The sequence below is a fragment of the Pygocentrus nattereri genome, chromosome 25 (assembly GCF_015220715.1).
Source record: "Pygocentrus nattereri isolate fPygNat1 chromosome 25, fPygNat1.pri, whole genome shotgun sequence".
NCBI classification, from domain to species: domain Eukaryota; kingdom Metazoa; phylum Chordata; class Actinopteri; order Characiformes; family Serrasalmidae; genus Pygocentrus; species Pygocentrus nattereri.
The window spans coordinates 3,852,982-3,878,955 of NC_051235.1; the positions used below are offsets into that span (position 1 = coordinate 3,852,982).

Below are 25,974 nucleotides of genomic sequence, written 5' to 3' on the forward strand. Positions count from 1 at the left end.
ATAACAAGTTCAGAACCAATCAAAATACCTGGTTTCATGACATGCAAAGGCAGCTTGTGCTGACTTTTTGCATTCGGGGGTAAATTTTGTAGGACAGAACAATGTCTACAAGTTAAACAGACTAAAAATGAATGCTTATAGCCACTGTCTGTTTATCCTTTAACATTTCCTTGCGGCAAGCAAATCTGCACCGTTTTTTACCGGCGGTTTTTGGCGATCCAACATTTTGGCGATCCAACATCCACTAACTGAGCCAAAGGTTAACTTATTTAATCAAAAAGGACATATTTAGTGATTTTGTGATATTCTGTGACATTTCCTTTGATTTTCCTTACTGAGCAATGCTAAAAAATGCTAGGGCTGGGCAATAAGAGAATATATATCGTTATCATGATGAATTACATCACAGTGCAGTGCTCTTCTATGAGCATTTCACTGCTGTCTGTAAAAATATCTACATTTATGTCATTTTTCAGTTTTTGACATTATCTGAAAATGCCCATTGGCCTTTATGTTCGGTGTAAATTTCGTGATGAATGGATCAAAACAAACGACCCAAAATTACTTGGAAAAAATTCTGGTTCCATTGACTTACATTAAAAGTAAAGTAGGTTTTTTCCTTCTCCTGTAAAGTTACTATTTTGGAGGTACAAGGTTTTCTTCCGACAACAGCGACATCAAAGATATCATAAGTAGTTCATGTTTCTTTATAAAATTTGTCCTGTTTAACTAGTATTTTTAACAGTTTAACAGTATTTTTTAAAAATGTAGCACCACTAATTTCAGTTCCAACTGACCAGATGTCTGAAAAAATAAATGTTGGCATGATGTGGAGCATGAAAATTTCTTGAAGTATTGCAATACTTCTGTTTTTGCCATATTGCCCACCTCTAGTTTGTGTGTTTTAGATTTATGAATGCATAAACCTGAACTGAAGTAAATTCTTGACTAGCCTACGTTGGAACGTCTGGTTCCTATCATCACCACTGTAAAGAAACCTGAGCTGCTCAGTTTCTCTACACTGCAGATTTCATAGCAGACCACTGAGGAAATCTATGCAGTTCTTTCAAACTAAATCTGATGAGAGGGCAAAAATTTGAGAGTTGCCTTCATGAACTAAAATTTCAACCATGCCATTGTTCTTTCAGTATGAAGAGATCGAACTCCCCACGTCAACCAGTGGTGTGAGGCAGAGTCAAGCCAACAGCACGTACGTTATGTTACAGTTCCCGAAACCTCGGCAAGGAGCCTGAAGACCTGCACTCATCTTACTTCAGAGACATGTTGGCCATGCAGCAAAAGACGTTTGATTTCTGTTGTTTCAACACTGAATTGACATGCAAAGATCAGTACTGACTGGAGTTGACCTGGCAGAGCTGTGCAACAATAGTGTTGACACCTCCATCAACACTTGAGGTGGAGGTGAGATTTACTCTGTACATGTTGGAGGAAGTGTGGTAGCAGGTCTGCCCTATGGGTGAAACATCATGAGTCTCTTCCTTCGTACTTCTTATACGTTTGGCCATAAACATTTCACCGATTCCCCCCTCACGATGGCCATTCTGGAGTAACTTCACGGCCTTTCTAACTTCAGTAGCATGTTGCCGTTCTTGGAAGAAAACCTTGTATCTCCAAAATGTTAACTTTGAATGCAAGTCAATGGAACCAGACTTTTTTCCAGTTGATTTTAGGCAGTTTCTTTTGGTCCATTCATCTTCAAATTTGCACACAATGTAAAGAACAACAGGCATTTTCAAATCATGTCAAAAACAGAAAAATGACAAAAATGGAAAATACAAGGTTTGCATATAAGCTATGCGCTACAAAGTGCATCTTATGGTTCGGGTCCACGTTTGCATTCATTGTACACATCGCCCAGCAGGAAGCTGAAGGACCTTGGGACACATTTGCATGACCATCATGAGACATTCCACATGAACCATCCTCAAACGGATACTTGGTTTTGGTGCGTCAGCCTGTTAGCACATTAGCTGTTGCCCTAATGGGTCTGTAATAGAGGCCTGATGATGCACGAATGTAGAAAGCGTAGAAACCTGCTGACTTTCCCAGGTTAGATGACTAGGCTGAACTCCAGATGGTCGGATGTTGTGCAATAACACGCTGCATGACATTTTGTCTGGGTGACTGCAGTCATGCTAACGGTGAACAAACTTGGTTCCTTCTTCTGAATAAAAACAAACGCTGTGGCCTTGTGACTTAAATAACTGTGAATAAAAACTCTTTAATAAAAACTAAAAACATTTTGCGCTGTAAAGGCAGTAAAGAGGAACTTGGTGCGAACAGCCTTGCAACCAAGAACACTTTTAGCCACGTGTTCACCCAGAGCGCCTGTAGCGCCTGTGGCTTCAGTGGTAAAGCCGCTTGCATCGGTTTAAAAAATGACGACTGCAGCTGTGAAACACTTTCCAGTCTCCTCTTTTATTACGGTTCAACTTCTCATTTATTTAAACACACAAATACAACATTGCAGACAAACTCTGGTCTCGCCAGAAATAGTCACTCGTTTTCTACATCTGGCACATCAATTTTACACGTTTGTATCTGTACCATAAGCCGTACAAATGCACATGGATGTGATGAGCATCATACTGCATGTCCAGTGTATCAGGAATAAAAAGAAAACTTTCAAAATCAACAACACAATAAATAAAGCTGGGCTTCAATCTGAAGACAATTCAGGAACACATGAAAAGCACAGCACACGATCACGAGTGTAGCACGACAAATTAAGCCTGTACACTTCCCACTCACCAAGAAACGCAATGACAGCAAACTTATTTACATCCCGTATCGGCCATTTCACCGTCCACCAACGCTAACGTGGCTGACAGTGAATAAAAGTTAGGAGAGAAATTAGAAGAACAGTTTAGAACCACATAAAATTAACAACTGCTGTTATTTTATTTAATACACAAGCCAAACTTTTATATTCAAAGTTTCAGAAGACGTTTGGGAACGCAAAGAACTGATGTATAACATACTGTAATTATGATTTTATTACGATCATTTGATCACATCACTAAATTTATTATGGTAATGTTCAATGTTGGACAGCTTTCTCAATTATTACAGAGTCATCTACAGCTCTGTTGATAGCTTATCAGCTTGCACGTATCTTCAAAAAAATTGGTTTATATTTTCTAAAATACACAAATACGTCATCCAGAATTCAACATTAATGTACCTCCTATGATCGGTCATTCATTTGTAGCCACATTAGCATTTTTAGGGGTGAAATATGAACTTAAACTTTACTCAGCTGGTCTGTTGATTCTACCAAACAGCAGGCATCGATAAATATTCTTCAAATATTCATTTAACATTTACAGTTCAATGTGACGTGTCTTTGTACAACGCATTTGGGAAGCAAACATACACTGAGGGTTCAATTGGAATCTATTTAAGTGAGAAACACACACACACACACACACACACACACACACACACACACACACACTCAACAACATGGAATGGAATGCAAGTGGGAGCGACGACCATTAGTCCATCCGGATCTTCTGATTGGTCATCCTGTAGATGATGCTGTCGTAGCCGGGGTCCATGTTCCACAGGTTGTAAGCGATGACGATGACGGCCAAGGCCAACATGATCATCAGCCACAGCACAATGTTGAAGATCACCGCGTACTCGAAGTTGTACTTGTAGGCCAGGTTGTAGGGGCTTCCTGGGTTGCTCTGCAACAGAAAGTAGGTTAGTGGCATGTGCTGCTGTTTCTGAGCTGCGTGAGTTTAGTGTGGTGGCAGAGATAAACGGCGGACTCAAGATTATAACATCAAACTGCAGCAGGCTTTACATGAACTGCTCGCTCGAGCTCACGGTTCTATTCTAAGCGCCCACAGAGACACGGCTAAACACGATGCGGTCAGAATGTTTGTCTTGGATGTTTGAGACTTGCTTCTCTGCGCTGGGGCTACGTTTTCATTTAATTCTATAAAACATCTGTTTATTCCTCATCAAGTCATTTTAATATATTTAAAAACTTAAACTTTAGAAAACTTTAACAGTAGAATTCCTTGAATAGTATCTAAAATAAGTGATGGTGCTGTTTTTGGAACAAAATCTCCAAAATGGTAACTTTACAGAAGAAGGAAAAACATGCTTTACTTTTAAAGTCAATGGAACCAGAACTCATCTAATTTAGTTCATTAATTTACACACACACACACACACACACACACACACACACACACACAATTTATATATATATATATATATATATATATATATATATATATATATATATATATAAAAATATAAAATTTACATATACACACACATATATATATATATATATATATATATATATATATATATATATAGATAGATAGATAGATAGTATATTTTTATATATATATATATATATATATATATATATATATATATATATAGATAGATAGATAGATAGATAGTATATTTTTATTTTATATATATATATATATATATATATATATATATATATATATATATATATATATATATATATATATATATGAAGTAAATTAGATGAGTTCGTACTTTTAGGGAGGTGAAAGCGCAGTAAAGGAAAGAGGTGCACTGGATTTATAACACAAAAGTGAATAAAAATAAAACAAAATAAAAGTAAAACAAAATAAGAGTAATTTTGGGGAATGGAATGAGACGTAACTGTTTTATCTCCACTACCTTGTTTTCATAATTCCTGGAAGCCAAAATCATCACTAAAAATTAATTTTGATTAAACTGATTTAATTTGATTAAACTGATTAATTAATTTTGATTGTACTTCTAGGACTCTCATAAATGTGTCTTCGCAGTTAAAGCTGCTCTGCAAAGCTTCTATATAATGACTCTACCTAACTGTTTATTACCTCTCAATGCTTTCTGAGTCTAACAATCCTACTAACTGCATCTTTAACGCCAATCGGACTATGGAATAAGAAGCTCTCCTGGAGCCTGGTTAACAGGCTGTGTATTTCAAGTGGAACCAAAACCTGCCCAGTTAATCTGCCTCTCCAATAAAGAGAAAGCTCAGAATTCCCTCTGTTCCAGTAAACTACAGCAGATGCTCTTAGTCCTTTTGGCTTGTGTGACTAAAGTAATCTCAGTGACTAGGGATAGGATGGAACGCTGAGGACCCTAGCGAGTTACTGAAAGTGTAAAAGTCTGTAAATTTTTTATTTAAAAGCAGTATGTAACATTTGGGGATTTGGAATGTGTAACTGCATGCCACATTGCCTTTCGCTCACTCCCCCAAGTGGATGAATCTGATGACTGAAAGAGAATTTAAGGAGAACTCAGTAAAAACACTTAGCCGGTTGCACAACTTGGGCTCCCTTTCTAATTTTAGAGCTTGGGGCCATGCTCAACTAAAACAAACTTGTCAATAAACAAACTACTACCACAAATGTACGAAGAAAATGAGGTCAAATCATCCCATTTGTCCACTAACTGGCTAAGAACGTAAAGTAAAATGAAAAACAGCACGACAACAAAGGCTTTGTAACAGCAGGTTTATTGAGCTGTTTTAATACTTATTCTTTCGCAATTTTCTCTCTCAACTCTCCTCCACGCCTCCCCTGCAATTCCTTCGCGACCCAATAGGGGCCTACAATTTGAATTCCCCTGCTCTACACAACAGTGTCTGAAAGCATGCAAAGCCAGCGTTTGGCCGTTATACTGACGTTTATTTACATTCAGGGGAAAGGTAGGAGCGCTGGTAAGAGGTGGTGGTGAGGTTACAGAGGCTCAGTTCCTTGATTTCAGAAGAATCGGGGGAAGTTGTCGAGACTGTGGGCTGTTGAGGACGTGAGCTTATTAGCTCATTAGCTTAAATGTGGCAGACCATAAGTAGATCAACTGCATGTTATTGTAAGGGCCTCTGTGGTTTTGATACAGCACAGTTACACCTAAACAATCTGTGCCTGGTCAAACGCCTGTGCTTTCAGTGCAGCATGTGACGCTAAAAATAATGCTCTGGTGTGGCCAGAGTTGGTCTACAATGTTGCATTTGAGTCCTAAACAAATGAGAAGTTGAACTGTAATAAGAAGGGACTGCAAAGTGTTTCACAGTTTTAGTTGTCCCTTAAATAAATGCTGCACTATAGGATATGGTGCTTGAAGTCATAATCACAATCGTAATGTGTTAAAGTGAACGCTAAAATTTACAGTTTTGCTCGATTAGCCAAAACTTTCTCAAGTCTGCACTGTTAGTAACTGACAAATGTAGCTCACTAGTTACGCCCATTGCTGTGTTTAGTTACACAACACACTTCTGTCTGTTTTTTCATAACATTATCTTATAAAGTGTCAGAAACAACATAAGCAAGACAATTACAGATAATTTAATGCGCTTTGTGGCATGTGCAATTCTGCAAGATGCTGATTCATTAAGTGTGCCGTAGCTCCAGCACAAAACTGGGTTAACTGCCGTTAATTTGTGTGAATTAAACAACTGCTTTAAATGTAACACCACGCCGAGTGCTTTTACACGCACTTAATAATCTGATCATAATCAGATTTCTGCAGCTAGCTAATAATTCATATGGTCATGTAAATACTGCACTCCGATCTGGAAATCTGGTTCAGAAATCCAATAAAGAGGTTGATTTTGATCTCAGTAATCCGATTACTCAGTGCTGTGAACACTTACTCTGATTTTTTTCCCCAGATTTTTCTGTCTGCATACGCGCAAAACACACGATGGTGCCAGAAATAAGCGAAATCAGCGTCGCCGAGAGACACAGCAAAACACTTTTGATGCAACGTGGAAACCAAACGTGAGATGAAGGATTTAAATACTCTTCATCTTTTAGATGACGTATGTTCATATTTTGAAGTTTGAGCTTTACGTTACGTTTACGTCGCGTCTTCTTCTGTGGGTTTGTTGGCTGGTTGTAAAGCAGAAATCTGATTAATGTCAGATTCATGTAGACCTGGAGTTTCCCCAGTATCTGATTACCCAAGTGCATGTAAATGCGTTGATCAGATTACTGACAAGATCAGATTTCCTGCAGTTATCGGCTTATGAAGTTCATGTAAACGCACTCACTGATACGTTCATTTGTGTGGCAGCACGAGATCAGCAAAGAACAAACCCATGATCGAGGATGTAGATATACTCACAATCTGCTTGCTCTCCAGGATGGAGCGAGACTTCCTGGTGAGTGGAGCTTCAAAAGTCTTCACGGTCACCACCTCAACCACTGCGTTGTTGCCATAGACACCGTAGACGTCGTCAGCAAACTAGAAAGCAAAGGGCAGAACGACACTGGCGGTCAGGACTTTTCAGTAGTACTGTGGAGGGTGAAACGTGGTTCCCATCCCTGGTCATGGAAGACCCCCCACCGTGCACATTTCACAGCTCCTAACACATCTGACTCTAATCAGGTAATTAACGAGCTCTTCTTGAGCTGAAGTGCTTGTTTCAAAGCAAATAAACAAAAAATGTGCAGGGCATGGGGGCATTCAAGGGCCAGGGTTGGGAACCTCTGGCATATACCAAGGGTGTCCCATTCCGGTCCTAGTAGAACAGGGTTCAAGAGCAGAGCTGCACGATTCGGACATAAAATTCCAAAAAACAAATACAGAAGTACTAATATCTACTTACATAAGAAGTGTAACCACATATTTTGTGTACTGTAAGGCTGAACAACAGTCAGCATTCCCTGAACAGCTTTTCTATAAAGACTACAAAAACAAATATATACACATATAAATATATATATTTTGGCAATACACTGAAGAATTAGGGGTGGGTGATAAATAACTGCCCCCCCCCACCTTTGATGCCCTATATGTAACTAAAGCCCAGCAGTGAGGAGCTGAACTTTACCCTCCTCTGCTGGCACTGCAGACGGGCAGGGTCGCCTATAGAGCAGCGCTAGAAGCTGTTAATGAAGTGATGCTCTGTTTATTTGAGGGTCTCATTTCATAGAGGAAGATCTCAACCACTGCCCTGTAACACAGTTCCAAGCAGCTAGGGTGACACTCGAAAAAACAAGGGGTAGGGGTAAAAATAAGGAGTGGGACAGGGCCTAAAGCTGCTTGGACCAAGGGGTTTCAATCCTTTTTATGAGGGGTGTGAAATCCGAGTCCCGGCAGCCGCTCCCCTGCAGGAAGGGGAAGGAATTTCCTTCTTCTAACGTGCCAAATTCAATATAAACATTCCAATGAGGTGTTCTTACTGAGGTACAAATGCTAGATTCCAGACGTAGAGAGCCAGAACACTGTAGAGTTTGATTCTCCTTTGGATACTTTCCAAAAGGAAAGGGATTCATTTACAACCTGGCACATATGCATCAGTACCTCAGAGCAGGACTGCTGACCTTGTGTATATTCAAGACTAAATGGGTTCTAGATTACCGTCTCTTCTAAGACATTTGACAAAACGCCCTCTCGTGTTCACCTTCTGTAGCACAGATGCCAGGATCTTGGTGGCATCCTGGAATTGGGGTGAATCGTTGCCGTAGCGACGAGCAATTTCCTCCAAACCGGCCAGCTCCAGGGAGAACAGGTCAGGAGCCTGGTCCTTGGCCAAGTGCTTATGCCTCTGCAGCTGGAGAGAGAAACAGAGGAAGAAAGACCGTTATAAAGAATGAAGAGACGGAGATAACGTTACATACAGGCATGCCGGGAAAGAAAGGAAGTGAGAGGGCCTGAAACAAAGAGAGTCATGGTCTTAATCACTACTGAAACGACCTCATCAGCGCAGAAAAAAACAGTTGCACTGACAAAACGTGGCCCTGAAATAACCCACATCCTCAAAATATCTTCACAACACGTCCTTAACTACATCAGAAACACCTGCCGTAGAGGTTCCCTGTAAAGATGGACAACACAGTGACAGTAGCTGATCTACTCAGTCGAGTCCTGCCACAAAAATGCATCACAAATAATCAAAGGAAACCTTCCGAAATGAGTGATTGCCACGATTTCAGCTTCAACTTTCGACTGTTTCACACTCTATGGTGAATATTACAGCCAAAAGATTCTGTCCATTCTGGAAAAATCCGAAAACCACAACTGAGCACCTGTGACCCTTGATCCCTCAGACGGCACTGCACTGAAAACGGGCATGCTTGTGCGATCGATGTCACTACACAGGCTCAGGAATACTTTAACAAAGCGTTGCCAGTGAAACGCCATGTCACTGCAACTACAAATGCAATTACAAGGAGATTCACTCGAAAAAGGCCCCGAATATTCTGTAATAATTTTCTCTAGGATGAAGCAATCTGAACCAAACAACGTGCACTGAGCTCCTCAGCACATGGAGCTTCGAACAAGCCGGGCAGCCCCTGCGTCAGAGAGATGAAGTAGGCGCTGGACAGCCGTCGCAATGTTTAACCTCTCTAATGCTTGCCGATACATTCAGGAACATGGAGCGCCGAATCAAAATGTGCCTGGCAGAAAACAGAGGTCACTTCCAGCATCACAGGTAATGCAGTCGATTACACACACATCAAGGTATGTAGAGTATTTTTTAGGCTCAGTTCACTTCATCCTAACAGGAGTTACAACAGAATATTCAGGGCCTCTTTTGAGTGAATCTCCCTGTATAACTGTACTGGAGACACATTGAAGTGCAGAAACACCGCTGACTTCTCTGGGCTAATCAGATATAGACTGATGCACAGCGGAAAGAAATCAACATTTCAGACTGTTTATGGAAATTAACCAAAAGAAAGATCCATGAACACCGTTACCAGTGGAAAGTGGAAGGTCCGTCATGCTATGAGGGGTTTTAGTCAGCATTTAGTAATATGTGCCACATGCATTACGACGTCTTTTCAGGGATGTCTATACTTTTTTCATCATGACAAAGGCAAAAAATAAATTAATTAAAATTCAACAACTGGATGTGTCAAAAACTTCCTTTTCAAAACTGGATCGACTGCAGTCCCTGAATGACTGAAAGCAAGCACTTGGTGATGTAACATGGTGGTGAACATGCACCTGTCCCAACTTGTTAGGACAGATAAATAACATAAAATGGAAAATATTGCATCTGTGCACTGGATTCCCCCACACTTTCTTTGGATAGACCATTATAGATTATCTACAGATGTTCCAATTGTTAAATTATCCGTTATAAACAGTTTTGGGGTTTAGGGTTAGGATTTGGACCAGGGTTAGGGCTGGGTTTAGGGTTTAGATTGAGGTTAAGTTCAGGGATAGGATTAGAATCAAGTTTAAACATTTTTAAAAAATGATCGGTCACTTTAGTAGAAATTTAGCTGAATCTACTTTAAAAGTAAATTGAATATCCACAAAGCATGTAAAGTGGACTGTCCAAGCAAAGCGTTCAATTAAATACAGATCAAACAGAATAAACGCCGTTTATTCACTGCTCACCAGTTTTTAAAGCATTTGACACATTTCTGGAACTGAAGTTTATGAACTCTTTAGGAACATTAAAGCTCCAAAGTGCATCTATATAACAAAATGGTCAACAGGTGTAGGTGTAAGGTAGGTGTGCCTAACTAACTGACAACTCCGGGTGTGTATAGGGGCATTGTGTAACCCTTCTGTGGTCTAGAACACATCAGTGCTGTCTTGGTTTTCTATTGCTCAAGACAGCACAGCCGAGAGCGAAGAGACTTACCAGGGCGGAGATGTCATGCAACACTTGAACCTCAGACAGGAACAGCAGATCAGCCTGGATAAGAGAGAAAAACAAATGACCACAAGCTGCAAACAACCACACGTGTTACTGAGCACATTCACGGGATTGCCACCTCAGTCTGCTGTGAAACCGTGAATGATTCCGATCTAATACTAAACAAGCTTTAAATCAGGACACGCAGAGCTGTTTACCGAGTAGTAAACGACACAGTAGGGGGAGGTGTTGGCTTCGTGTTTATGTTTACAATAGGAGAATGGACTAGGAATTTATTCACATCAATCTTTAATAGAATAGTTTAATATTCATACAATTTCCCCCTTACCCAAAAATCTAGATATTCAGCCAAGACTAGTTTAGAGTCTGAAGTTCGCTTCTTTAGTTTTACACTGGAGCTACAAGGCTGACGTAGCTGACTAGTAATGCAGGCTTATAAGCACCAATTAGCACTGTGCAAACTGCATCCCTAAATCACCACTCGGTTGCCTCCAAGCTGTTAAGTAATCTGTAATAGATTTGCTTATTGCTCCTCTGGCAAAGAGTCTTTAAAGTATCACACACACACTAAGAATAAGAAAAAATGATCTACTTATAAATATGATAAATACCCAGACAAAATAGTGCCTCAAAATTTAATTCCCAATAATGAAATTAGGCCTTACTTCTCACTACAAAAATATCTGAATTTATTTAGACTGTGTATTACATTATTGGACAGTTATTGGTGTTTATTATGGGCAAAATATCACATTTCTGGGTGTTATTACAATACTTGGTTCTACAGACCTGATCATGCAATCTTAATGAATGACGATTACAAGTCCATTTCCAGAAAAGTTGGGATGATGTAAAATGTAAATAAAACCAATGCAAATAATTTAAACCCCAAATTTCCCTGAAAGCAGTATAACATATTAGATATTGAAAGTGAGAAAATGTGTTTTTTGAAAAATATTTTCCTATTTTGAATTTGATGGCAACAACACATTCCAAAAGAGTTTGGACGGCTGCAACAAAAGGCCAGCAAGAAAGATAAGATAAGATAAGATAAGATAAGATAAGATAAGATAAGATAAGGGTTTATTGTCATTCGCATCACATGTGGTACATGAGGTGGAACGAACCATTATACTCACGGTCCAGTCAACTCCCAAAGTAACAAACAATAAACAGAAGGTGCAAATAACAGCAGCATGAACCACAGCAGCATGAGTACGAGGTAGAAGGCGTACATGTTACTGGTAAAATAGGTGTAATGCTAAAATAAATAAATAAAACCTTGCGGTTGGATCGTAGGAGCGCAAAGATTATTCGACTAAAATCGGCGACCAAATTAGTTGGCAGCTAATTTTATAGTCGATTAGGAAAGAAGAGGAAACTCACTGGGTGAAGATTAATATCAGTAAAATACAGTGTGTCCCAAACCGCACAGTAGCCCCCTGATCATGTGTAAGAGCAGCATATACCATTACAAGTGCCCTCATTAGTGTAGTGTGTGAACCACAGAAGTGTGTGTTTTGGGACGTGGCGATAGTGAGCTAGTTAGCCGACTTCACGTTCTGAGCGGCAACATTAGTATTTTGAAATGCAGGTTCTCTGGAATCGTTAATGGATCCGAAACAGAGAAGCAAGTAACTATTATTCTCAGCGACCCTGTTCACTCTCCAGTCAACGTTTAGAGTTTTAAACACGGCATCGGTGTCTTAGCGTCGAGGCCGCCGGTGTGTTTAAACTCGAAAACAAGTTTACAACAGTTTCCTGTTTGCCACTCGCTAACAGTTTCAGGAGGCAGTTCTACGTGAACAACCGGGGTAGCTGGGCAAAGAGTTACCGCTTTACACAAAATCCCTCAAATTTAACTGTTCATAGAGAGATTCGCCACAGACGTTCGCCACTTTCCCCTCCGCTCCATCGGAGCGCATCTCCTCTGGAGCAGAATATCTGCTCTCGGAGGACAGCGAGTCTCTCACAGGAGCTCAGAGAGATGCGGACCTTCCTCCGTGTCAACAGACACCCGAGATTGTAAGAACTTAGTTGCAGCAGGGTTTAGACAGACAGCAGAGCACAGAGCAGACTGCACTGTTTACAATTAACATTTACACTTGGATCGATTTTTTTTATTTACTTCATTAAAGGGAAATTTACTTATTTTGTTATATTTTATTGCTGCTACTTTGCACATCCTAGGGTTATAAATTTTGACAGGAAAAACATATTGGAGTTATTTTTTTTTATAATTTGTAGTAGCTGGAAAGTTCATTCAAACAGTGAATGTTAGTCATCTTTATTGTCTGTTAGTTAGCAAATGCACAAAACAACCTCAAGCTACATTTAAAAGCTACATGAAAATTATTTGGTAATGTAGTGACTCATAATCCAAATCGATTATTTGGTTCAGTAATCTCGTTGATTGGCAACAGGTCAGTAACATGACTGGGCCTAAAGGAGCATCTCAGAGAGGTGGAGTCTTTCAGAAGTAAAGATGGGTAGTGGTTCACCACTCTGTGAAAGACGCATGATGCATGATCAAACAGTGAAACTACTCCAGAACAACATTTGCTTTTCATCGTCTACGGTACACATTATCATAAACATTCAGAGAAACTGGAGAAATCTCTGTGTGTGAGGGACGAGGCTGAACACCAGTATCTGCTGGCCGTGATCTTTGGGCCCTCAGGCAGCACTGCATTAAAAACAGACATGATTCTGTAGTGGAAATCACTGCATGGGCTCAGAAACACTTCTGAAAACCACTGACTGTGAACACAGTTCATCACTGCATCCACAAATGCTGTAAAGCTCTAAAACACAAAGAAGAAACCGAATATAAGTGGGATACAGAAACGCTGCCACCTTCTCTGGGCCTGAGCCCATTTATACTGGACTGAAGCAGAAAAGTGTCCGGCGGTCCGACAAATCAACATTTCAAATTCTTTTTGGAAATCTTGGACACTGTGTCCTCCAAGCTGAAGACCACTCAGCTTGTTATCAGGGCACAGTTCAAAAGCCAGTATTCATGATGGTTTAGGGGGCATTAGTGTTCATGACATGGGTGACGTGCTCATCTGTGAAGGCTCCATTAAAGCTGTGTGATATTTACATGTTTTGGCAACATGTGCTGCCGTCCAGACGACGTCTTTTTCAGGGAAGGCCTTGATTTTCCTCAGCAACACTATGCCAAACCACATTCTGCATGCATTACAGCAGCAGTGCTCTGTATCAAAAGAGTCTGGGTGCTAAACTAGCCTGCCTGCAGTCCAGACAAATCACCACTGAGAACATATGGCACATTATGAAATGAACAATACAACAAAGGAGATCCTGAACTGTTGAGCAGCTGAAATCCTGTATCAATCAATAAAACGTCCCAGTTTAAACATTTGATATGTTGTCTTTGTGATTTTCCTTTTAAAATATGGTTTACATGATGTGCACATCATTGCATTCTATTTTTCATTTACATTCTGCACAGCATCCCAACTTTTTTGGAAAGGAGGTTGTAATTGGCAAACAAATTGTGATTGACAGTTTGTCTTTTGTATGTAACTACTGAAGGACAGGCCTAAAACGGCCAAACTGCTTGATTAGCTGTCTTACTTCCTAGCTGTCGATATTTACCAGCTCAAACTCTGGGCCTGGGCTTGTATCAATAATATATTTCACCCTAAATATCATGATGCACCATTATATTAAATATTCCAAGTGTAAAGGTCTTCCTCCATCACTGCTATATATGGAGCAGAGGGCCACACCGGATTCAGCCAGACAGTGTGTGAGAGTGTGTGAGAGTGTGTGAGGGTTACCTCGCTGTTTCGGCTGAGTGAATGGAGTGGAAGAGAGTGCAGCACTGATCCCTCCTGAGACAGACGTGCTCTGATCTGCTGCAGAGTGACCGGCAGATCCTCAAACACTGTGTTCGCCATCCCCATCATATACAGCCTCTGCACACCCAAAACAAAACAGCCTTAGCCAGATAAATAAAGACACACATATATTAGATACAGTTCTTTAATTATTTGTCTCTCGCAGCTCATCGAAACAAACAAAAGTTGTGTGGAAAGTGCAGATTCCAAATAATCTATACCACATTTGTGTTTCCAAGTAGGAGATATTTTCTTAAGATTTCAATTTGAATAGTTTCATAGAAATAAAAACTCTGACGGTACACAACCTAATATTTAAGCAATTGAACCTGAGAGGGAGTGTGTTATGACGAAATAGCATCCCGGCTGTGATCTGGTGTCCGTAGATCATCACAGCCGTGATGTTATTGGTGATAACTCACTCCTCGAGTGTTCTACTGCTTTAATACAGCAGTTAAATAAATACAGTAAGAAATGAATAAACTGGCCGTGAACGCGGCGTTTAATATGTTTTAATGGTCAGTTCCTTCCTCCTAATTAGAGCTCCTTAACGAGCAGCTCGTTGCTACGTCAGAGTAACGAGCTCCGCCCACTCGCCGCTCAGCCGGCAGTTCGTTCTCCAGCTCCTTACACTAAATTCCCAAACTGTCGTCACCACTGAGCAGCTTTTCAGTCGGCAGCTGTGACAGAAGAACAGCTGAACAACCTGGAATCAGCCAGAAATGAACCCAACACCATTCGCCAGACGTGTCTGATCTTCAGAGTCGGACCAAATCAGACTGAGCCGTAAAACTGACCCAATATCAGGTTCAGCTCAGTTTGGTCAGTTTGTCCAGATCAGTATTAATGTTGTTTTGTTCCAGCCGGTCTGTAAAGCTTCTTACAGCCCATTTAGTTTGGGGAATTCAGAACAGATTTCATTTTTTGATTGGCTGTTCACAGTATCTTTTCAATGTGATCTGTATTTGACATCAGTCTGAACAGATAAGCTCCTAAACCGACCTGCATGAGCAAAAGAACAGAGCTTCATGCGGCTCGTCCAGAGGTAAACAATCACGACTGCCAACGAACGCCAGTCGCTCCCAGAGGATCAGCTTCATCTTCGCCAGCATCACAGGAGCCTTCATGAAGCACCACTGACTGACAGCTGGGCTCATCACCCAGAACGTGTTCGATCCGTAAAAAGGGAGTGGCCAGTTCTTCTGTTCGCACCCTCAGATTCTTTAAACTTTGTTTTCAGACTTTTAGCTGCTCTTTGATGACGCAGCCTCGTTGCCCTACGGCTGCATTCGGACATTCCTCTCTAAATCTCTTTCAAAATCAACACCAAAGTGTTGCGATAAATGCCTTCTAATTTATTAGTACAGGAACTTCAGCCTAAATGTTTCTGAGCAGCACAAAATTATGGCAAATGTTGGGTTGGATTTACATAAAAGTCACATGAATTCCAATCTGGCTGTTCAGACTGAGTCGCTTTGTCGCAGATCGGATACGGATCGGATTTAAGTACCACATATGAAAGCGTCTCAAATCCGAATTGAAAATGTCAGATTCAGTGTGTTTATCTGTTCACACTGACACACATCTTTGTCACTTATGGAGAAAAAGATCGGATTATGGCCACTTTTACCTGCTGTGAGAACAAAGCTTATGTAGCATTAATTGCTTTGCTGATATAACATGGCAAAAAGTCATCCACCCTCATGAGACAAAAAATGTAGAGTTAGGGTCGTTCAGAGATGTTTGGTGTGAAACATTCTATTCCAGATAAACTTAATAGTCAGAAATTCACAATCAATATTACAGTGGTGGTGATGGGAACCAGACGTCCACCTCTTAAAGCTCCCTCACAGAAAGTTCCTACATGAGATGGTTATGGTCTCACTGCCTGCTGTTTGAGACTTTTTTTATACCATAGTTTTAAGTAATCTTTTGGCCTAAAACCCAAGACACAATTGCTGAGAAATTGATTCTGACTCCTTGTGGCCAAAGTGTTTCCAGGTTTTTGAATGGCTGGTTCATGACTCCTCTGATGGTATTTATCCATCTTGTGGCTGATCGTCTTACACCTTCAACTGTTCTAAGCATAAAGGTCTTTTCCACTGAACTGGTTTTTCCCCAGAATCAAAATCCAAAGGCATGAATATTTCTGTTGTCTTGTTTCTTGTCCAGCTTCCACATTCACACAAAACCAGACAGCACCACAGCCTGGACAGGAGTGGCTCAACCATCCAAGGCCCATGTGTCAAACACAATCCCCCATGCAATCCCCCTCAAAAGCAATCTATGGGACAGTGGTTACACCTTAATCCTACCACACCAGTCACATCACCAGACACACTAGCCGTACTTCAGCAGCAGTTTAACCAATATAAAACACTCAGCTGGCTAAAAAAACACCTAATTCGCCAAAAGTGAGAAGTGGTCAGTGAACACTGGGGATTCAAGATGGATAGGAGAAGAAGGGCATTCTCTGGCCCACAGATTTGGTGAGATCTTTTAATGTGGTCTTTTTAGCAGTTGAATTTGACAACCCTGATCTAAAGTTTTTCTCTTTCCCCACCCACGCATCTCAAACCCAATGTGGCCTTGACCAAACCAAGTTGCTAATTATTGCCACTTTATCTCCAATATCTTCTCTGATCCCAATACAAGTGCGAGTTCTCAAGATGAGCAAATACATACACCTAAATGATATATCGGCCAGGATCTACCTCGCTTTACTCGGAAAAAATTAAGCAAAAGGTGAGGTCAGCGTTTCAGAGACATTTGTCATTTCAGTGTACATTTCAGTCTTTCCGAATAAGCACTCGCCTGCGACTAGACTCAAAAACCTCAGATGTGAAAGTGTGAAAACAGCCCGACTTTGTGGTTGCAGCATCATGATTATAAATAAACTTTCAAAGGACACAAACTCTAGCGTTTGTCGTCCAAGGTCAATAAGAGTGTAAGGAAACCATTTTCCTTGTTCTCGTGTTATAGTAGCTGATCAGACAAGACATGCTTGTTGTCTGAAGTCTGCTTTCTTTTTCTTCTGCACTGGAGCTACGAGGCTAAAGCGTTAGGTTCCCCCAATAAGCAGTGTGCACACACTATGCCAAAATCACCACAGTTGCTTCAACTCAGGTCAAGTTGTTAAGTAACTACTCTCAACTAGACTTGCTTATGCGTTTTAATCAAAGCAATAAGCCACTCGAGGCCGTGGGTTACTGTGATTTGTATCACAGGGAAGGGTGTTGTTAGGCACGACACGAAGTGGCCTATTGCTTTAATACAGTGGTGGGCAACATAAGATAAAACACACAATGTCCAAATTCCAACCCTAATCTCACCAATGTTTAGAATCAACTGAGTTTCAACAGATCAGTCTGTTCACAATTCAAAGGTCTGTAGATAATCTAGAGGGGACTATAATAATTGCTCTGAAAGATAATAACAGTAACAACAACAACAACAACAACAAACTTCCTTGTCAGTAGGTCACAAGGAAGTCAGAAAAGCTGCAACATCCATGGAATGCGAGACAGAAACCTTGTGTGACAAAAGTTTTTGCAGTAAAGGAAATGACGCAAGTGTTTTAATTGCCAAAAATGACTAATGGAAACCACCTGCTGAGTAACAAAAAAAAAAACAGTTCTCTTTCCTGAGGTAACTCCAGAAAAAAAAGCTTTCCACAAGGGTTAGGAGTGTTTATGGGAATTTTTGATCGTTCTTCCAGAAGTGCATTTGTGAGGTCAGACACTGATGTTGGACGAGAAGGCCTGGCTCACAGTCTCCACTCTAATTCATCCCAAAGGTGTTCTATGGGGTTGAGGTCAGGACTCTGTGCAGGCCAGTCAAGTTCTTCCACACCAAATTGGCTCATCCGTGTCTTTATGGACCTGCTTTGTGCACTGGTGCGCAGTCATGTTGGAACAGGAAGGGGCCGTCCCCAAACCGTTCCCACAAAGTTGGGAGCATGAAATTGTCCAAAATCTCTTGGTGCTGAAGCTTTAAGAGTTCCTTTCACTGGAACTAAGGGGCCGAGCCCAACTCCTGAAAAACAGCACCACACCATGATCCCCCCTCCACCAAACTTTACACTCGGCACAATGCAGTCAGACAAGTACCGTCTCCTGGCAACCGCCAAACCCAGACTTGTCCATCGGATTTCCAGACGGAGAAGCGTGATTGGTCACTCCAGAGAACACGTCTCCACTGCTCTAGAGTCCAGTGGCGGCGCTTCACACCACTGCACTCCACGCTTTACATTGCGCTTGGTGATGTAAGGCTTGGATGCAGCTGCTCGGCCATGGAGACCCATTCCATGAAGCTCTCTATGCTGTTCTGAAGGCCACATGAAGTTTGGAGGTCTGTAGTAATGGACTCTGCAGAAAGTTGGTGACCTCTGTGCACTATGCCCCTCAGCATATTTCAGGACTGGACTGGACGATCATGGTACCACGCTGGAATTCACTGAGCTCCTGAGAGCGACCCATTCTTTCACTAATGTCTGTAGAAGCAGTCTGCAGGCCTAGGGGCTCGGCTTTATACACCTGTGGCCATGGAAGAGACTGGAACACCTGAATTCAATGATTTGGATGGGCAAGTGAAAACTTTGGCAATACGGCTTATGTTATGGCCTCAACATGTGTCTGTATATTTAGCTTTACTGTTGGTGGGGATGTATTATATCTGATCTCTGAGCAAATTAATACTAATTCCAAACAATCCTGGTTTATAAATTAATATTATGAATATTAGAGTCAATACTAAGAATGGGCGTATTCAAATCTGGCAGGTACTTTTAAAAATTATAACCCCTATAAAAAGACTGGACTCTTCAAGGGTCCACATCCAACATTTCTGATGTATTTACTTCTATCTTGATGATTAGCTTTTCTGTATTGTACTCCTTATGACTTCAGTGCGAGTGGGCGGCGGTAAACTGCCATAGACATATGTAAATAAGCTGGTTCTTGTGTTGGTTCTCGAGTCTATAGATCTCTTCTAATGAATATTGAATACAAACGATGGCGTCTGTAAGCAACTTCTGGAAAAAACAGTCCCATTAAAACAGTGTGGGTGCTTGCACAGCATTAGCTCTGCCCCTTCCCCACCTACTCTGACCTGATAGGATGTGTCTAGATGGACAGTTCTGACCTGACTGTTGTTTCCACAACAGCTGTTAAATGAGACGTGCTCAGAATAAGCCAGGGGGCTTTTTGGCGACTCAGTTTTCCATTCGAATGCACCGATTTGAATATTCTGATTTTCTGTATTGGAAAGATGAAGTGGAATAACATGGGCGATGCACGTCTGGTGCTTCAGGGTAGACTTCACTGAGACCTACCTCCTCGCTGGGGGCGAGCTGCAGAACCACGGGGGTGCTCTCGGCAAACAGGGTGTGGATGGTGTTGGCCACGCTGTCCAGAGTGAAGGGCACAGGCTGAGAGAGATAAAGAGTGATAAGTGAGAAACAGACCACAGGAAATCAGGCTGCAGGTCTCGTGGCATTGGGGGAAGTTCATTTTTGTCTGCTGAGTGGATGGAAACTCCATGACTGCGCAACACTAACACTGCTCACTCAGATCAGCCAGCCGACATGAACACCGCCTGACCATGCGTCTGCTTAATTCCTGGAAATGTGTTATTAACATCATTCTGATTAAAGAAAAGTGAGATTTTACAACATTTACAATAACTTGGATTTTCCTGTTTTACTCCTCAAGTTCGTTTCTTGGCCACTAAGCACATTAAACTGCGGGTGATGTTGCAGCAACACAGGCACAACTTACTGTATTACATTATAACCACAAGTCATGAAGTCCTAACGTATTTATATACATACAGTGCTGTACAAAAGTTTGACACTAGAGAAAAAGCTGAAAAACTGATATTAAAATGAATAATAATAACAATGACATAATAAAAACACAAGTTTTACTTACGTATGTCAATGTGTTCATTACAGAACTATCTAGAACGATTTGTATTCGTCATCCAGTACCTGGTTTGATAAATGAATCCTTTGTTAAAATAAATCATCTGTGCTGCTGATGGATGTAAACAAGCCCAAGTCCTTGTTACTTTACTTTTCCTTTACATTAATTAGGTTTATTTGTATTTACCGTAAAGATAAATAGAACATTACAGATACTCGTGAGAAAATCAGCCGAAGAGAAATTCATTTGCTCATTAAAATCTTAATTGACTAAGCAACAGACACATTTAGATTTGATAAAATTTTGATTCAAAAACTGTGATTCAACTTTCAATACTTTATGTCCTAAAATGCCTTGAGTCTATAGAACTTACATTACTTTTATTATTATTATTATTATTACTACTACATACAGATTCTAATAAATAGAACGATGAACACATACCGGTGAGATAATACAATTTTTTTATTAATCAATATGCTCAGGTCAAAAAATACGAGTTAGTGCTGTTGTTATCATATGTTATGGGTACTAATGATGAGAGGTTTTGCTTCAAGAAATGACCAGAGAGCTCGTCCGGTCTGCAATGACCGACTCTTACAGTAAGTTTAGGACAGGACCTCGTCTGACTGAATTTATTATAATTAACTGCGTGGCGCTGTGTATGTCTGCCTGTCTGCTGGATTGTCTGTTTTTCTACTGAAAATATTTAGTAAGAATAAATAAAATTTCACAAAATAAAAAAAAATGACCAGAGAGAAAGTCTCCAACCACATACTAAATCTGAAAAACCAAAACCTTGGAGCTTTTCCAGCTCCACCCACAGCTTAACCAACTTCACTGATCAGTGCCAAAGAAACCCAATCGAGAATTATGCGTCATGGTTGCTGATTTGTGTTTTCCTGATATATTTATCTTAGACTCTCTCCCTATCCTGGAGAGTCGCTCAGAGCATTTAAGCACAGAAGCCCACCGGCTCTTCACGTTAGGGTGGGTAAAGAATCCCATGGTGTTGCATAAAGAGGAGATGAACTGTCATCATAGGAGGGAAACGACATCAGCTATTCCTGGTTAAAATTCCCGATATTATTATCTGATTAATACCTTCTTGAGCTGAATGAGGCGTGAACAGCAGAGAGAAACACTGAACTATACAGCGCAGCGGCTCCTAACCTGGAGTGAAAACACTGAATTAAAGGTCCATGAGTCTCTCGTCTCTCGGCTTCTGTCGCGTCTCGCAGGTGAATCGTTCACAAAGCACGGCTGATTGAAGGCATCACGCAGCGCAGTTACTCCCTGATTCGGTCCTCAAAATGGAGCCGACTATACAACGTGACGTCCCACGAAAAGCAAGAACTGACCAAAAGTGATTGCAATGAGCCTTGGACACACATTAAGGTGAAGAATATTTTTGCTTCTCATATAAAATTAACATTGCGGAGACGCAATATTTAGTGTCATCTAACAAAAAATTCTACGTATAGTTAAAAAGCTTGGCACGTCAAATAAAGTGAATTTGAGAACGCTTACGTTTTCCAGGGGGTATGAGGAGGTGTTTGAGGGCAGATCCAAACTGCCAACGCCGCGCACTGCGATTAGCGCAGTAGCCCGAGGACGCTGGAACAGGGAGCCCGCTGCCAGGCCGGGCCAGTCAAGATCCTACACAACACACACAAAATGGACTTCAAACAGAGTTACAAACCAACAAATGTGAGACTACAGGACTCAGCAACCGCTAAACTCATACTTTTCAGTGGTCAGAATTTTGGTTTTCAGGGACAGAATCGTTTTCCAGCATTAATGAAAATTGGCGTAAAATGTCATAGCGTCACGTGGAGCATCCACGACAGGCAACACCAAACTGCAGGAAGTCTGCGAGCTTGTAATCTCGCCAAGGCGCTTTGGCTTCACGCAACACTCGAGAATTTTGCTTCGCAAGAAGTGCTGAGGCCTTAAACCAGGTGCATTTATGCTATTTTTACATAACACTTTGCTATAACTGTTTAATAAGCAACTGGCCATTGTTCAGAAAATGTATCCCAAAACTACAATGGCAAAAACAGGCACTATTATTAGGAAAAACTCAAATCATTTTAAATAAAAACATTTTATATAAGCCGACTACATTAGCTGCAGATCGCTGTTACACCTCTGTAAGTGTCCCTAATGTACAGCAGGTTTTTAAAACTTTGTTTTTGTGCTGCTGTCCCACAGATATTTGTTGGGGATGGAGTGGGAGCACATATTATACTGCAGTGCATGCTGGGAACTGCAGTGTATTAACAGAAAATAAAATGACCTCATGGGCTGAACAGGATTGTGCCGCGGGCCTGACTTGTGTTTGACACAGAGTCTATTTCAATCCGATGTTTCATTATTAGTCAATTAAGCTAAATCTGTAGTACCTCCTGGACAGAGAAGCCCATGGTCAGCGCCACCAGATCAGGAACCTTCTCTCCAGCCAGTGGCCACTGGCCCTCCCTGAAGGTCACATACTGTGGGCTGCGCAGCACCGTCAGCTGGTCTCCAAGCACACCTACAGAGAACACACACACACACACACACACACACACACACACATCAATATTTCGATGTGGCGTGATATTTTCTCAAAAATATGCAGATTCTGTGGACCACACTGATCAAGACCATCCCAGAATCTACAACCAGGATCTCCTGACTTATATTAACATGGCAAAAGTGTCACTAGACAAAAGCAGAGCAGACCCGGTCCCTGTGTGAGCTCGATGGTGCTCCCTGTCCCGTCAACATAACAGAATTAGTGTTCTCCTCCAAGCGTGTTGAGCTCCAAGGATGTTGCACTAGTGGCAGAGGAAAAAAAGCCTCCAGCTTAGCATCGCTGTGCGAAAGGGGGAAGACCTAGCTAGTCACCGAGACCAGGCCACAACTAAAAGGGAAAAATAGGGAAAAATAGTGTCCCAATAACAGTCCTTTAACAATGCAACAGGTCTTGTTGTACCATAGACTACGTTCACACAGCAGGTCCAAACGTGATTTCTTCGTTTGGCTGTTCAGATTATCTTTTAAATGTGATCTGTATGCGACATCAGTCTGAACAGATCAGCTCCTGAACCGACCCACATGCTCGTCCAGAGGTAAACAACCACGCCCGCAAACGAACTCCAGTCGCTGCAGGAGGATCAGCTTCATCTTCACCAGCATCACAGGAGCCATCATGAAGCTTCACTGACTGACAGCTGGGCTCGTCACCCAGAGTGTGTTCAGCTCACCGTAAAAAGGGAGCGGTCACTTCTTCGGTTCGCATCCTCGGATTCTTTAAACTTCGCATTCAGACTTTTAACTGTTCATTGATGCTGCAGCCTCGTTCTCCGGCGGCCGCGTTCGGACATTAGAGGGGGTAGAGGGGTATAAATCTTCACAGCCCAGTGCTGGGGGGCACTGAAGGAGTGATGGAGCTCCATCCAACATCTCTGGGAGGATCTGGGATCCACAACTGACCATCCAACATTACCTGACCTCACGAATGCTCAATCAGATCCTCACAGCAATGTTCCAGCTACACACTTAAAAAAGGATGATGCTTCCAGGGGTCTTCAGTAGCAGTCCATTTATAACCAGAAGTTCTATACAGAAGCAGCTCAGGCTTGAATGGTTCCTTCTATGGAGAAACCGTTTTTCAGACTGATGGAGAACGTGTTGTGTAACAGAATCTTTTCGGAAATGGTGCAAACATGCGAAGACTCATTTGCACAATGACGGAGAACGTGTTGTACATGCTTTCACATAGAACTCTTTCCAAATTGGTTCTACACTCCCAACACAGATAATTTCTCAAGGGTTCACGAACGTGGATCTTACATAGAACCACGAACAGTCACAGAAGCCTTTTTTTTGGGGGGGGGGGGTGGGGGGTGGTATTTAGAAGCATTTTCAAAAAGGTCCCAAACAGAACCTTCTCCGTCACTCTGTAGAACCCTTTCATGATCCGAAGAGCTCTTTAATACTGCCAAGGACTCTCTGAGCGCTCCTGCTTTTATCTAGAACCATCTCCTTTACCAAAAACATTGCTTATAAATGCGTCCATGCCACCAAAAAAGGGTTCTGCTATCGTTACAACGTCGACGCTGCATCCTGAACCTATCGCGAACCTTTTTTGGTGCTATGAAGAACAGAAGGACAAAAAGGTTCTACAGAGAATCATATGACCTACAACACACGTGATGGGGTTCAAGAGGTGTAGAACCACTGGCTTTAGCGAGGAACCCCTGAAGGACCCAAGCACCGCTGAAGCATTCCTGCTCACTGGGTGAATCCGGGCACTAATCCGGGTGGATGTGAAACGCGGCGGTGAAGGTTGGGCTGTGAAAGTCACATGACAGTCAGCTTCGGTTTTCTGAGCCGCGGCGCTGAAAGCGGGACTCGCCTTCGGCTCATTCGGTACTGACGCGTCTATCCGGGCTTCACTCGGCAGATAAACCCCGCTCTGAACGCAGCGCGGTCTGAAAACACACCGGAGAGAAACGCCATCACAGCAGCCCGTCGTTAGCACCGTTAGCATCCTGCCCTGCTGTGTGCGGAGTGACAGCCGGCCGGATTACAGCGGCTCTGTCGCTCTAACGCCTTCATTCCTCGACCCAGCGAAACACTCCGGCCGTCTAGTAATCAAACACGCCATATTTACCCGATAATGAGCTCACAACCGCGGCGACGGCGACGAAAACCGGCGAGAGATCCATCGTTGACGAGCAGCAGCGGCTCCTCAGCAAACCCAGCGCAGGTCACCTGACAACGCCGCACGCGCGCTGCGCAATGACGTCACGTCTTAAAAACAACATTTTTTTTTCTTTGTATAAACTAAGACTATTAAAAACCACTATGTTCCATATATTTCCTTCAACAAATCTATTTTATCGGACTGTAAAAATAAATCATTCTTTACATTATTTTGCGTTATTACGCCTATGATGGCGTCACGCTGTCCGGTGTGGACCAGAGGAGGATGGGTTCTCCTTGTCAGTCTTGGTTCCTCTCGAGGTTTCTTCCTCTTGATCTTCGGGAGCTTTTTCCTTGCCAGTGTTGCCACTGGCGTCGCTCGCTGGGGCTCGGACCCCGGTTTGTCTGTAAAGCTGCTGTGTGAGAACCCCTGCTGTAAAAAGCGCCACATAAATAAACTTTGCTTGCTTGATGGCAACTCTCATATTTTATATTTGTGAAAAGTGTTGGGATTATTTTCGCTGAAATGTTTCTCATGCTTGTCAAAAGCAAGAAAGCCTATTTCCGAACAGTTATGGAATTGTTTGTGTTGTTCGTTGGTTCAAGAGGGGCTTTATTGTGTTGGGATGTGAGTTTAGTTAACGTGGGTTGTGTGGCTACCGTAGAGAGAAGCTCTGTGGCCAGAGGTGACCTCTCCCGCCATTTCACACTGAGTTCTGTAGCTCTGGGCTGCGCATTTCCCTTGCTGGTTGCCTAATAAAAGAACAAGCACAATGTTTATTATGTCTTTTTCTACGACAGTGCTGCAGTGATATCAGAAGTGGGGTAGTGCTGCCAAGTGGCAAGATGTTGA

General features: G+C 41.8%; 2 protein-coding genes across 3 annotated transcripts in view; one reads left to right on the forward strand and one right to left on the reverse strand.

The window, feature by feature from the left end:
* The window catches only part of LOC108444102, a 21,886-nt gene extending 19,260 nt beyond the window's left edge, over positions 1 to 2,626 (forward strand). For both annotated transcript variants that reach the window (XM_037534500.1, XM_017725075.2), the window contains exon 5: positions 1,149 to 2,626. In XM_037534500.1, the coding sequence (XP_037390397.1) occupies positions 1,149 to 1,253 (105 nt within the window). In that variant the 3' untranslated portion in view covers positions 1,254 to 2,626. The remainder of the gene's footprint in view (positions 1 to 1,148) is intronic.
* On the reverse strand, positions 2,419 to 25,219 carry atp6ap2 (ATPase H+ transporting accessory protein 2). The gene is made up of 9 exons (XM_017725078.2): positions 25,090 to 25,219; positions 22,832 to 22,962; positions 21,957 to 22,085; positions 19,835 to 19,930; positions 14,443 to 14,580; positions 10,622 to 10,675; positions 8,423 to 8,572; positions 7,141 to 7,260; positions 2,419 to 3,713 (listed from the first exon to the last, which is right to left on the reverse strand). Exons 1-9 carry the CDS (start codon positions 25,142 to 25,144, stop codon positions 3,519 to 3,521), a joined length of 1,068 nt encoding a protein of 355 aa, XP_017580567.1. The 5' UTR covers positions 25,145 to 25,219; the 3' UTR covers positions 2,419 to 3,518.
* Between the last annotated feature and the right edge of the window lie 755 nt (positions 25,220 to 25,974).

Excerpts from the sequence above, each read along its gene's own strand:
- atp6ap2 (XM_017725078.2), bottom strand. The coding sequence starts at position 25,144 with ATGGATCTCTCGCCGGTTTTCGTCGCCGTCGCCGCGGTTGTGAGCTCA. Across the intron at positions 14,581-19,834 it reads AGCTCGCCCCCAGCGAGGAG|AGGCTGTATATGATGGGGAT; the intron begins GTAGGTCTCAGT and ends TTGGGTGTGCAG. Across the intron at positions 10,676-14,442 it reads CACTCAGCCGAAACAGCGAG|GCTGATCTGCTGTTCCTGTC; the intron begins GTAACCCTCACA and ends TCTCTTATCCAG.